General features: G+C 46.8%; 3 protein-coding genes across 3 annotated transcripts; 1 reads left to right on the plus strand and 2 right to left on the minus strand.

Annotated features, from left to right (window-relative positions):
- The first annotated feature begins 1,480 nt into the window (after positions 1-1,480).
- Positions 1,481-3,094, plus strand: F4817DRAFT_168871 (small GTPase). Its single transcript, XM_049298182.1, has 3 exons — positions 1,481-2,482; positions 2,536-2,610; positions 2,680-3,094. The coding sequence occupies exons 1-3, from the start codon at positions 1,712-1,714 to the stop codon at positions 2,776-2,778; spliced, it is 945 nt and encodes a 314-aa protein (XP_049157274.1). The 5' UTR covers positions 1,481-1,711; the 3' UTR covers positions 2,779-3,094.
- A 712-nt stretch (positions 3,095-3,806) lies between these two features.
- Positions 3,807-4,970, minus strand: F4817DRAFT_168854 (uncharacterized protein). The gene is made up of 2 exons (XM_049298181.1): positions 4,689-4,970; positions 3,807-4,539 (listed from the first exon to the last, which is right to left on the minus strand). Exons 1-2 carry the CDS (start codon positions 4,856-4,858, stop codon positions 4,017-4,019), a joined length of 693 nt encoding a protein of 230 aa, XP_049157275.1. The 5' UTR covers positions 4,859-4,970; the 3' UTR covers positions 3,807-4,016.
- A 267-nt stretch (positions 4,971-5,237) lies between these two features.
- On the minus strand, positions 5,238-10,200 carry F4817DRAFT_342906 (TIP120-domain-containing protein). The gene is made up of 4 exons (XM_049303963.1): positions 9,788-10,200; positions 6,712-9,730; positions 6,327-6,665; positions 5,238-6,266 (listed from the first exon to the last, which is right to left on the minus strand). The coding sequence occupies exons 1-4, from the start codon at positions 10,015-10,017 to the stop codon at positions 5,784-5,786; spliced, it is 4,071 nt and encodes a 1,356-aa protein (XP_049157276.1). The 5' UTR covers positions 10,018-10,200; the 3' UTR covers positions 5,238-5,783.
- Between the last annotated feature and the right edge of the window lie 3,986 nt (positions 10,201-14,186).

The following is a 14,186-nucleotide window of genomic DNA, read 5'->3' on the forward strand; positions in this document are numbered from 1 at the left end:
CGCGCTTCGCGCGCCGAGCGCCTTTCCCCGGCAGCAGCGGCACGTGATTCGTAAACTCGGGCTATTGTGGTGCCCCGCAGGGGTGCCCTCATGTCAAAAATAGGACTATTCTCTGCGCTAAGCCTAATACATGCGTTTTTTAAATGTAGACGGCGAGTTTCATAGCCGAATTGTACCATGAACCTAGCTCATTAACATCGTCCAAGATAATTTCCTAAATTACTTCATCTTGTCTGATAGGCTATTAACTTAAAAGCATGTTCAGTTAGATGTCCCTATGGTTTGCGTAAATTCAATACCAAGCAAGTTAGGTTAATTGCCCCCCTCGTTAACAGCGCAGTAAACAATTGTCTGGAGCGCCAATTACAATCGACAACGTTAACAGATAGCTGTCTGCTCGTCTGCTGACGGGAGCCTTCCCCAACATTGATTTAGGTGAGACCTAGGTTAGGTACGTAAATCCCTAAATCAGGATAGCTTCCGATTCGACTGTCCGTATGTTACGCGTGAGAAGAGGCCGACCTATGGGTAGTTGGCGACCTATTAACGTTACCAAATTCAGAATAACAACATCAAATGTTTCGTGTTTCCTTTCGCGAATTGACGTTTCGCGTCGCGTTCGACAAGTGATCATCCTCCTGTGTTTTGCGATATCTTATTGGCTCGTTGTTGTTGTTGTTGGTACCATAAACTTAGCCGCCCCAAGGCTTCAGACTGTTATCTACGCCAAGTATAATACGTCAAAAACGGACCACACGTAGGACTTGGATGATAATAGAAGAAGAAACAAAACGTCTAAACGACTTAAAAGAGTTAAATAAGTGGGATTTGGCACCGAACTTAGTTCAGTGTTGTCATCAGATATATGTATGCAGTAGGCACTTGCCTGAAAACATTGAACTCGTTGGTGTACTTCGTAATGTACTGAGGTACATAAGCAATAACCCACATGTTCAAGTTGACCTTGTCGCAAAAAGCCCCCTCAGCCCCTTTGCCTCTGCCCCTCAATCGCGTACATAGTACATCAAGTATTTCGTACTTCTTAAGGTTCCACGTCACATCTCCCGGGATCCCGCATCGTTAAGCATCCTACCTTGACTTTGCTTGACTTGGACTTTACTACCATTCCACCACTGCACCACTGCACGTCTTGACCTTGACCTTTTTCGAAGGCCCGCCTCAGGTACGAAGGTATGTATGTATGCACGAAATTATTACCTACTACCCCGGACAACCTTAGGTTAGGCATTCATCCGTTGGCGACCAAATTGTCAGTTGCTATCGCCTGAAATTCTGAGAAATTCTGGGAAATTCTGGCCCTCGTCTTCCCCTTTCCCACCAGATTTGATATCTACATACCATCTGCATCTTGGGATCGACAGCCTAACCTTGACGGGTTGTTAGATGAATTCATCTCCATATAGATACGCATCAGGACTAACACGTATAGACGCTGAAGTACTCGTACCCAACATTCCTCATTACTTGTCGGAACCCTCGCTATCCATTCCAAGACAACTCCGATGAAGTCAGATACGGGGCTAATCTGAGACCTTCTCATCATCCGTCCCGAGATTCGCCCACATTCCTTGCGTTTGAATAGCGTTTGGCTATCATTTCTGCCTCATCATCTCCACTGTCGCCTTCCAACCTGGATTCGTCAACCCTTTCGGCGGGGTCCGGAGCCCAGTTCCACGACGCCTTAGATACAATGGAGCAAGATCACATTGCCGCGCCTCTCCCCCACGATCTCCATGATGTCCACGATATCCAGGATGATACCCTTGTTGGCTTCGATGGGCCTATGCATATTTCGGCTGAATCAGGCGTTCGTGAACCTCATCATCGGCAATCGCAGTCTCTCGACCGAGGACTAGCCAACAGCGCGCACCCTGATGACATCGACCCCAACACTATCGACCCAAACGCAGCCGACCCCAGTGCTCAGTTCGAGGCTCATCCATATGAACCTCCTGCGCAGTCCATGTCGAGACCTGCTTCATCATCCGGTCCTGGCGAAAGGCACTACACCGGCGAGGCTCCGAGGGAGAGCAACGGTGCGGATCGCAATACCCGAAACCATGTCGTGATTAAGGTCGGCATGGTGGGAGATGCGCAGATTGGGAAGACATCTCTAATGGTAAAATATGTTGAAGGTAGCTGGGACGAGGATTATATTCAGACATTGGGTGTCAACTTCATGGAGAAGACGATCAGCATACGAAATACCGAGATTACGTTCAGCATATGGGATCTAGGCGGCCAGAGAGAGTTTGTCAACATGCTTCCCCTAGTTTGCAACGATGCCGTTGCCATACTTTTCATGTTCGACTTGACGCGCAAGAGTACGCTTAATAGTATCAAGGAGTGGTATCGCCAGGGACGAGGCTTCAACAAGACGGCGATTCCTATTTTGGTAGGGACGAAATATGACCACTTCGTTAACTTCCCCAGGGAGGACCAGGAGGAGATCTCGAACCAGGTAAGCTTGCATGGGACATGGGAATAAGGAACTGTAGCTTACAACCGATTTAGGCAAAACGATTCGCCAAGGCGATGCGAGCTGCTCTTATCTTTAGCAGTACTAGTCATAGCATTAACGTCCAGAAGGTTAGTCCCATCGCATATGCGCCATCTGCTGGTATTTTAGATGAAGCCATGCTGACTATTTATCCTCAGATCTTTAAGATCGTCTTATCAAAGGCTTTTGATCTCAAGTGCACGATACCTGAGATCGAAAATGTTGGCGAGCCCCTCCTGCTCTACCAGTCGGTTTAATCTTGGGCCCAACCTACCCTTTGTAGTGTCTATTGGAAGAGGGCCTCCATGTTGATCTAGCACTTATAATTGCGTGCTTCCGATTCCCGCCACCCCTTTACATTTTACGATATTCAACGGCCTTTACGACAATACGAGCTCCAGCCAGTTCTGGACCTATAAATCCTGTAGCTTTACCACATGGCCGAAGCATGTTCTCGACACCTGACGGCCAAGCCCTTCAGCCTTAGAACATTTGATGCTTTACCTTGACAGCATTCCTTTGATGAGCTGACATAATAACGCCGAATCGTTAAGAACACACATCTAGATAAATTTCCTTTGTATGAACCGTCGCTAGGCGGACTCTATTTGCACCAGGGTTTACAACATAGTTTCGCATTAGGGAGTACATGGGCAATCTCGACTCGGAGAGGGCATTTGCCAAGCAGGATCACCGGACGACAGATTGCCAGTCACTTTTTATTCGGCATGGATAATCAACAAAAAATACACCCACCGTCGATCCTGAATTTGTCTTTTCGGTCACTTGGTTTTTATTTCGGCCCGGAGGAGGGGGTTTGGAGGCCATATATGATTTTAATCACTAGTCGTTTGGTGCGCAACGCAAGTTGACGTTGTTGTCCCGCACGATGTTGGTTTTGGGCTTCACACCCACCCTGCCTACTTGCCCATCTTTGCACATCATCGCTGTACGGTATACGGCAACAATGCAATGCCGAGGAGGAAAAGAAGAAAGGAGAACGACGATGTTGGAACTACCACTACGATCGATGGTAGGGGTAGTATGTAAGCAGAAGAAGAGAAATCAAGACTGATGAAAAGCAAGTACTTCGTGTCCGGTGCCGTGGTTCGACTTTGTGAATGTTGCTTTGCATATATACCTTAGCTGTTTTCTTCTAAGAACTACATCCTATCGCTTACTCCTCTACGGAGAAAGCTTGATACGCAGGGGCGAGTTACACTATCATAGCAAGGGGAGTTTTTATTTAATCAGCCTCATCGCACTTCTATCACATTTTCTCTGGCCCATGGGCAGTGTTATATAGAATTACACGGGGAAGAATGCTCTCCCCTATCTACACTTGTATGCTAGAACAGGACCCACCCTTCGTGAATACATACCGCCATTCCCCATCCCTTCCCTGTTCTCTATAAACTACAAAATATAGACCCCCCCATAGAAGCCTCCACTAAGGGACATGTACCCCAGAATCGTTTTATTACATGGGAGAATCTTAAGCCGGCCCACCCTTCTGCACGCCCTCCCCCTCGCCCTTCTGCGGGTCTTCGCGGGGGTGCTCGGCATCGGCCTTCTTGGAAGGGACGTCGGACGAGCTCGTCGCGGCGCGCGTGTCCTTTTGCCGGATCATCTCTTTGTAGTCCTCCTGCGCGCCCTTCTTCTCCTCGTAGTTCGTCGCCATGTCGCTGTTATCCGCGCTGGTAGGCGGGACTTGGCGGCCGGTCTGGCTGCTGCCGTGTGCGGCTTCGGGGTTGCCGTCTTCGGGGAGTTGGTTTGTGGGAGGGTTTTCGTCGCTGTCGGATTCAGATTCGGATCCGGCGTCGGATGAGGGCGGCGTGGAGGCGGGAGTGGAGGATGTGGAGGAAGAAGAGGAGTCCTCGCCGGATTCTACGTCAGGTGCTTTTTCCTTGTGGGGGGCTGGGGCGCTGCCGTGAGTGTGCTCGGAGGTCTTTTTGGAGGGTCTGGAGGAGAGAAGCCATGCTAAGGCTGGGATGGTGAAGACGACGGAGCCGATGAGCCTGTGGGTGGTAGACGTTAGTCACCTCAACGTAGAGACACTTTTGCTTCTGTTTCCCCGGCAGTTCTTCATATGCAATTGCTCGTACAATATTAATTTTCACCTTCTCAAAATTACTCAATTGACCTAGAAAAGCAGAAAACTACTCACCAAGGCAGATCACTCGACTTTTCCGCGCCCGCGCTTCCGGCATGACCACTAGACGAGTATCCTCTCCTCGCAGCCGAGCGCAGTGCGGACTGCCGCCGAGCCGGCGTAGATACAGCAGCTCGTCTAGCGACGGTGCGCAGAGAAGAAGTAAAGACGCGAGATGTCGACATTGTCTACGTGTTTTCCTCGGATTGCGTCTCAATGGCACAGGAGAGTGAAGTGAAATTACAGGTACGTAGCGCAGCGAAGCAGAAATTATGGAAAAACTCGATCTAGAGCTAGAGAATTCTAAAGAAAGTTTGTTTCTTATGTAAGTCGGGTATGGGTATGTCTCTTTAGCCCTTACGGTTCAGTCAGCCGAGGAATTCCGCAAGACCTTGTGCTTGCCGAAAGGAATACAAAAAAAAAATAAAGACGGGGAAGATAGATGTTACTATAGTTCAGCTTTGAGAAATAATTACCTGGTTAAATTGAAAAATACTAAAGTTGTAAAACTTAAATAGCTATTCCGTACATGATATATATTTTAGAATCTTCTCGCTTTCCCCGTGCCAATTGCTCCCGGCGGCTTGGTGATTCCTTCTTCGATTCTTCGAAGTCATCCATGTCATCCATGTCATCCATTCTTAGCAGCTTTTTGCAGCTCACTGCGTCCATGACCGGAGCTCGTATGGGGCCTTCTCCACTAAACAGTACCGTTCCTTTACGTCATTAGAACGCAAGTACGTACCCCCAATTGCCCACTGCCAGTCCGAACTGGGGGTAGCTTGACTGCTTGGCCATAGCTCTTTTTGCCCTTTTATCGCTTTTATGTAATGCAACCTTTACTAGAAACATCCGAAATCAACGTGATGAATTAAGGTATCTTTCATCTTGACTATAATGGCCATCTACTATCATAGAATAACTCACCTTCCTAGGTACGCACTTGAATTATCATAAACCAGTAGTCAGCTACATACTACGTACTAAAGACAAGCAATCAGCCCTTCTTCGTCTAACAGGTATAGCGATAGCCACCGGATACATAGGTACGTAGTCTAGGCGTCGTAGGTGCGATAGCTACATATTTTCTTAAGTGTCCCGAACTTCCCCTTATGCAGCTATCTCTTTATTCTCTTCCCGCAGCGACTTAAGTTGCCGTTCAAAGTCCTTATTGACCCATTCCCAATACTGTTGCCACACGGGGTTTTGTACTGCCTGGGACGCCTGAGCTTGTCCTACCGAGCCACCTGGCCCACCACTTATACTAGGTAGAGTAGTCTTGGTTTTCTCGACCAGCAGGAGGGTGACGCGTAGCACGCTTTTGATGGCCTCCTCTTGCTTCTCTACCTCCTGCTTCACCGCGCCGTCCCTAAGTTTGGTCGATAGCGTCTTCCTGTAGCACTCGGCGATCGTATCCAAGCGCCGAGTCGTCTCTTCGGGATCAATCACGATCAACTTGCTCAGCATGAGATTACAGAGGGACCGGATGTCATTTTCATCGTTAAGGCCGGCGATGATGCGATCGTAGAATTCGAGAGAACTGACGCGTGAAAACGCCGTCTCCATGAGGGCATAGAGAGTCTCGTATGCGCTCTAGATGAAATGATTAGTAACTTCACTCTAGGAAAGACGGACCAGACTGCAACTACTTACCTTGCGAACCTCTAATCCGTCATCCACCTGATGTTTGAATGGTCCCATCTGAACTTCGCGGATGAGTTCCGGTTTGATGACAGACTCTTGTATGACATAGGGTATTAATTCACCCAGATGAGGCAAGATCAAGTCCGGTTTGTTGTGTGCTGCTGAATTTAAAGCTGTCATGCCTAGGCGGCGGATCTCCATGTCTTTATCCTTTAGAACGGTCAAGAGCATATCGAATAGCACCGTCTTTAACATTAGATCGAACGACTCGTCGCTATCTGGGAGTGTGTATCGAAGCGCTTGTACAGCTACACCTCTAAAGGCCGGCGAAGGGTCTCCGAGAAGTTCCTTCGAAAGTTAGTAATTATTCAAGGGCAAGTGTATTGAGACATACCTGTAGTTTCGGGATATAGGTCTTAGGCTCCATAATAGCCAATCGCCCGATGCACTCTGCGCATATCGCCTTATTATCGTCAAGTTGAGATGCCGAGAAAAGTAGACGCCAAATTTCGCTCTCATACGAGCTGATATTTGTTGACGATGCAATGGCCTGGTGGAGGATCTCTCTGATGGATTGGAGAAGGAGGTACTGTTGGCCGCCAGGCTGCTTGATTGCGTCAAGAATAGTTGGTAGAAATACTGACACATTCCCTGCGCCCGCACGCCCAAGAGCAACCGCGGCGGATACCGAGACTTTGTCTGGCTCGTTGTGGAATTGCTGTAAGAAGATATTCGGTTGGAGGCCAGACTTGGCTCCGAGCCGCAATCCAATCTCTCCCAATATCGCCAATGCAAGACTTTGCCTGGCAGTGTCGGGTGGCGTTTTGCTGCTTGACTTATTGAGCTCGTCGATAAAACCCTCGACGCTAACATCGACCTGCCCGCCGCTCGCGACAAACAAAGCACCCGCAACTTTACCCACGACCGCGGGATCGCCCGCCACACCAACTTCTAGGACGCCACGCATTAACGGGTTTCCTATACCCGTTTCACCAACGCTCGTCACAAGAGTCACGAAGGACTCTAGCGCTACGCCGGCGATATTCTTCTTAAGAAGTTCGCAAAGGGGCTTGATGAAAGTAGGCGACGAGATCAACTGCGGATGTACTCGTTGAAGATGAGCAACGACGAGTAGAGCGGGGCTCAAGAGATAGTTATCATTAGTAGAAATGACAGGCAATATAGCCGTCACGATCTCATTGGCCGTGTCCACTTGGATCTTGTCACTAGCTGCCGGGGAAAGAACCAGGTGCTGTAGAGCTTGAATGCTCGCAGCTCGGAGAGCGCGATTTGACTTTCGAAGTTGGCCACAAAGCTCCAATGCAACCTGTTCGATCCAACTGGGGTCGAGGTCAATAGGCGGTAGGGAATGTGCCGCTACGTTGTCAATTGCTCGTACGGCGTGTAGACGTGTCGTTTCGTTCCGTAGACGATCCAGAAGCAAGTTCAAAGCAGCCTGACGCTTATCGCTAGGAATAAGAGCGATTCCATCCGGGGACGAAGTTCTCGAGATTAATGTCCCAAGTGCTTGGATGGCCTTTTGGCGCACCTCAGTGTCGGCATCATTCGCAGAAGCACGATCTAATATGATCTCGTATAGTTTGTGCAGCTCAGGCTTGTACTTGTCGGTCCTGAGTCTTGCACGAGGCGGCGTTATGGCCTTAACCAGCTCTTCGGCTGTCCTAATGGCCTCGCTAGAAATTTTATAGAATCTGTCACGGACTGCAGAAACCACCCCCGCAACAATACTTTCAAGGTAGCGCTGAAATAAGTTTGATGAATGAGTCTTTGCTATATCACTTGTAAAGCGAAGGACAGCCACGCGCAATGTAGTAGCAGTAGCCGACGCGGCACCCGACAATGCGGTCGACGTTGAACCGGTACTGCCTGTCATTCCTCTGGTAACGTCGATAATGGGTTGCATAACCTGGTCAAAATAGTCGGCCAAGCCACCGTTCTGCACCGCGATTAAATCATCTAGCAAATTGATTATCGCCTGCTTCGTGGCTATTTGTTTCCCTTTAAGCAGCTTGGTTGCCGACTTGACAATCTGAGGCGTAAGTTTCTTAAGGTCGGCGCGTGGCCCGGTCGGCGGAACTGATTCGCGAGTAGGGGAGGTAAGACCAGTGGCTCCAAGATAGGGAGCCTTGTTGGTGTATGTGATACCGCCGCTACTCTGTCTTCGACGCTTTCGGTTCCCCACAAGGGAATGTAGGAGCTCCTCATCGGTTGAGATAGATTGGATCACACCTTCGCCCGTCTTTCGAATTAAAAGTGCCACAGTCCCAATTATCTCGAGACGCACACTTTCTTCCCGCTCGTCAAATCGCTTGACCAGCGGAGGGGCAATTTCATTATATAAGGTTCCCTTCTCAAGAAGATCGGTGCTTCGCGTAGAGATCAAGGTATAAAGGGCCTTTGCGGCGCATCTGCGGACCTTCCAACTTGCATCGTCGTCGTCATCAAACCCGGCGTCGTCATCAAATTCATCGTCAACATCATCATCGTCATCATCTTCGGCATCATCTTCCTCGTCCATATCTTCATCTTCGTCAACCGCATAGTTGGGGTCAAACTTCGAATACCGAAGACATGCTGCGATGACTTCATCAGTATAATCCCTCATTTGCAGACCACATGACGCCAAGAATGACTCGAGCGCAACCAAAGCCGCCTCCCGGACTTCGTTGAACTCAGGATGAAGTTGATCATTGCCTTCGCTAAGAGCATCGAGTTGGCTCTGTAACTCTTCCTGGCTTAGGGGTGATAAGACAAATTCGATGAGCTGAGGTAAGTACTCGCCGAACTTATATGGAATCGACCGAGCAAGAGATCCCATTATAGAAATATAGAGGCGGCGCATGACTGGACTAAGTTTGGGCTGCTTCAAGGCTTTCTGGATCTTCGTAACAAACCCATCGAGGACATCAGATGTAAGGTAAGGCGCAAGAATGGCAAGCGCAACAACTGCTCGTTTCTTCACGGGAGAAGGTGTGGATGCCCTTTCTAGGACCTGCACGACGACATCTTGCAGCTTTTCGACCTCTAGCGGCTGCAATAGGGGACCGAAGCATCTGACTACCTCGATAAGTACGTCGACAGACTCTACAGTAGGGTCTCTATTTTTGTCTAGTATTCCGCGAGGTTCGCTAGCCGCTTGCCTGGGCGCGTTGGAGGATATAGGATAGCCGAGAATACGTGGAATAAGGACTCGGCTAACTATATTGTACGTCTCGATCACCTCTCGAGAGGGTGTGACTCCTCGAACTGGTTTCTGGAGTGACGAGATAGCGCTACGTAGAGCGAGGGAGGGTATCGAGTTATCCACTGAGTTTTTTATCTCCACCGCACTGAGCTTATCCAACGTGGGAGAAAGAACCGAGAGGGGGATTTTGGTAACCAATGGGCCGATGCTACAAGGTCGTTAGTACCAACTTCCAGGTCGCCCATAATTCGTGATTTACACATACCATTTAACCGCCAGGTTCTGCACCTCCCCGTTTTGGTCGTCCAAGGTCCTTATGATATTGTCGACGATACGTGATGAAGTATTATAATCGTGAGTTAGAAAATCGACCTTCTGTTTAGTAAGCATTTGATGAAGGTCATTTAACGACATAAAACGGAAGTCAGGATCTGGGTCGGCCAGTTTGAGCAAGAGCCCAGCGATGGTTTGTGAGCTTGGATTGTTGACTGCCATGGCGATGTACAGGCCGGAGGGGCTGTCGCGAGCTGGGTCTCGGAATTTAGGGTGGGAATATATACGTGATCAAGATGGCAGGCCTAAGGTGTACAGTAAGTATTTGATATTAAGAAGGGGCGGGATGATACAAAAGTAGTGTTTCTTAAGTTGATTACTTGCCTCGTGAATCTGATTACGTCGCAGCGGTTAGGATTACCTCGTAACAGTAGAGGTGGGTTCGGTATCTAACGAATCTAACGAATCTTAGGGCGGGCGCCGAGACCGAGTAATATTGAACTAAGGTCTTCCTAGGCAAAGTCAACATCTATACCTACCAAGCTAACAATGGGCATGCGTTAATAGGAAACATCAGGTACCTGGCTGCCTAGGATAGGCGAGGCGTCCTAAGTAATGTCGTAGAGATAGAAGTAAAAGGAAATGGAATCACCAACTCTCCAAAGTCACAGTCATGCTGCTAAAAAGAAACCCATGTGCTGAACAAGAAGATAGGCGAAGAAAGGTTACGGAAAAAGAAGAAATATCGGTGATTGTTGACGAGGGACGGATGTTGAACGATAGATGGTAAATGATAAATGAGGAAGCCGCGGATGGTGGGGTTGTACCTGCCGTGCCTTAGGTACATATCGTAGCTTTCCAGCTGTGGCAGCTATGTACACCGTTACCTAGGTATGTACCTAGGTACCTGTTGGAGGGGTTCCAGATGTGGCCGTGCAACTTCCTGCTTTCAATATTGTGGATCTCAGGAGATACGTACCGTGTTACCTAATCTCATATTCACCCCACAAACTCGATATTGAAGTAACAGATCATCTTGGAAGTATCATAATATTGTTTGTTAGGACATCTTACGACATTTGGAAAATAATGAGGAAACTATCATGAGGCTGAATGTCTCACCTTTTTGAAGAGCCTAAGAGGTTCATCATGGCACTTAACTACCATATTAAATAACATGTAGAAGTAACAAGCTAATTCAAGAGGTAGTTACTCACATCATAACATACCAACGGCGTGGCCCCTAATCAACAGCTTACAATATGTAGTAGACGCATTTGGTAGTTATATCATTACTCAATGCTATAAATACATAAAACTTGAGAATGAAATATCTAACTACCTAGTTAATAGGTTACTAAACACCTCCAACCCCAATAATCCAAGACTTACTCTGTGTGTCCGACTGTTATTTTCCCATGCTATGTGATATGACGGTGCTCCCTAACTCCTTGGAAGAGACAAGGACTCCACATGTACTTTCCTAATCGACAAAGATCTCCTAACTAGCATCGTCCCAATCAAATTAGTGATTCACGGTATATGTAACAGTGCCTTAACAAGAAGTGATATGTAGGATCTGAACAATAAGATTCTTTTACTGACTACCTAAATATTAATAAATTTTACGAGTGTGAACGTACGTAATTTTGAATGATGAGGCATATGGCCTATCACATTTAACTGGCATCTATCGCTCTCCTGGAGGTCAATAATTTGATACTGCGTTATAAATTAATGCAACAGCCCCTAAATCCATCCCAACCAGGCGACCCTGACCGCAATTTGGAATCTACTAGCCATATACAACTACACATAGATAGACGCCCCAGCTACTTGCACGGCGCAAGAGGTTTTTAGATCCCAAACCAATCAGCCTTAAGGACTTGACATCCGTGGACTCAACGTTCCAGCTCAACTAACCAAATTATCAACACTCCAGAGGTTTTATCTCAGACCAACGTTTTCCGCCTTGCACCATATCTCCATTTCAAAAATGCCTACTGCTCGCCAGAAAGAAATCAAGAAGCGGCTGCGTGAACTGAGACACGAGCTACGTGACCTAGAGAGGGATGAGATTGAGGCACAAGAGGTTCTAACTCATGAACTGGACCACGACACACGGACAAGTTGGAGGCAATTCTTGAACGATGTCCAAGAATTGCAAAGAAGGCACACCGAGGAGAAGCGCAGGCTAAAGATCGAGTATGATGAAATAACAGAACAGAGAAGAAGACGTGAATAAAGTGGGAGTCCGAGACACCACAGATCTTTACGCATTAGAAGCTCTACTCTGTTATTCTACTCATCTTACATGCAATAGATTCGTTTCGGGCGATTAGGTGTAAGCTACCTGGATATCTAGGCAGATAGATAACTAGGATGTCCAGCAAACGTTAACGAATTCGCAATGATCATCATCAAGAAATCACGGAAACAACTTCATTGTTCCGTATGGAACTCTAACACAACGACGTAAGCCCGTAACTACCTAATATATTCTGCAAGTATCCTTTGTCCTAGTTGTCCCATCTAGAACCTTAACAATACCATTACATACCCAAAGTACCAAAGACCAAGAGCTACGCAATAGTGATAGTTTACTAACAAAGTCTTGTATGATTTCCAAGTGTGAATATAATCAGTACTGAATCTAGGCGCATATAGCTTGCCTATTTAATAAACATCTTCCGCCGCCCCTGGTGTTGATAATTTCGTTTTACAGCGCAAACCCATACTACAGCCCCCTGATTTTTCCCACCTAGAAAAGCCTTACCACATCTCGTGATTCCCAACTATAAACACACACCCTTTCCTAACCCACATTCCTCACCTTGCGCCCTTAGTATCCCCTTTGCCAAAATGCCTACCGCTGGTCAGAACAAAATCCAAAGGGAAATTCGGAAAATAAACTGTAAACTACATGACCTGGGGGTGCAAACGAAAGAGATGATAGAGAGAATAGCCCAGGAACCACACCCCGAGAAAAGGAGATGTTTGAGGGGGGCACTGGGCGAGATGTATAAATTGCAAGAACTCTTTCTTGCGGAAAAGCAGTATCTGGAGTTAGAGTATGACCAGATCGCGTTAGAGAGAGAGAGATAGGTTGTTGAAGCGGAAGCTTGAAACACCATACCCCTTTACGCATTAGAATCTCTAGAAGAATTGTCTCAGTTAAGTTGAACTTGATTCATGTTATCCACGCGATCGCTATTTTGACCGCAATTTTACATAGTTAGCCCCTATTAAGATGTATTAATATAATTATTATATGAGCCATATCGCATTAATGGATATGAAATTATAAGTAAGTGGTTTAGTTATACAAGGCTAAATATTGTCGCTGTAGTTTCACGCTATCGAAGTTATACGGTCTACGCGACATATTGTGAATATTGAGCTGCTTCATGGGCAGCTGTACCGGTGTAACTTCCCCCTTTTTTGATTTGTTTTTTTATTAAGCTAACTTTGGCTTGCGATCGTTCTTTGCCGCTGGGGTATACTGGACATCTTTATTGCAGCCAATAAGTTTCCCGTGTCATGTCGAAGATATGTCTTAAATAAAAAAAATTTTAAGCAGAGTTCCTTATTCGAAAGTCTAACTAAGCTATAATAAAGTAGAGCTTCCCCAGACTTGTGCAGTTTCCATATTCGTCTTATTACGTACCAAATGATACCAATATATTTTGAACTATGTATCAACCGCTTGTTGTGTGAAGAGGTACCGATTCTCTAAATGTGATAAATGTCGTGAGGGTATAGAGTATAGGTAGTAATATTGGGACATCGTATTGATGACCGCAGAACTTGCGATGTACAATGCACCCATACCTAACTTTCTTTTCTTAAACACCTCCAGTTAGGTAGGTGGCTTTGGGGTTTTCTTTATCTATATACATCTACTTAGAGTGTGATATTATGATATTGTGTAGCGTTTGAAACGGAAGCCGTTAACCTTACAGTGGAAGAGCAAGGGCATGACAGGATTCTCAACTGATTTTGTAAGTAGTAGGAAGGAGCCATACTTGTGATGAAAGGTAAAAGTGAGTGCTGTAGGCAATATTAGACATACCACAAGCTCTAGCGTATACTATCTGCACCTTTACATATTTACCCAATATATCAACTCGGCATCTAACCATTTGCAGCGCGCTGAACTCACGAATTTTCTAATATCCATTGCATCTTATTACGCAAACCTTGCCAGAGCCTCCAGTTATCCATCTTCTTATTTCGAACTCTACTACTCATCATGTCCGATAGTTCTTCAGTAGAGTCCATGGGTGACTATATGATCATTCGAATCTCGCCCCCGAGCAGCCCACCTTCGGGCGCCACGAACTATTCTAGAGACGATGAATTGAAGGAAAAGGGACTGAAATCAAATGAAA

Source organism: Daldinia loculata (genome assembly GCF_022478755.1).
Source record: "Daldinia loculata strain CBS 113971 unplaced genomic scaffold F4817scaffold_38, whole genome shotgun sequence".
NCBI classification, from domain to species: domain Eukaryota; kingdom Fungi; phylum Ascomycota; class Sordariomycetes; order Xylariales; family Hypoxylaceae; genus Daldinia; species Daldinia loculata.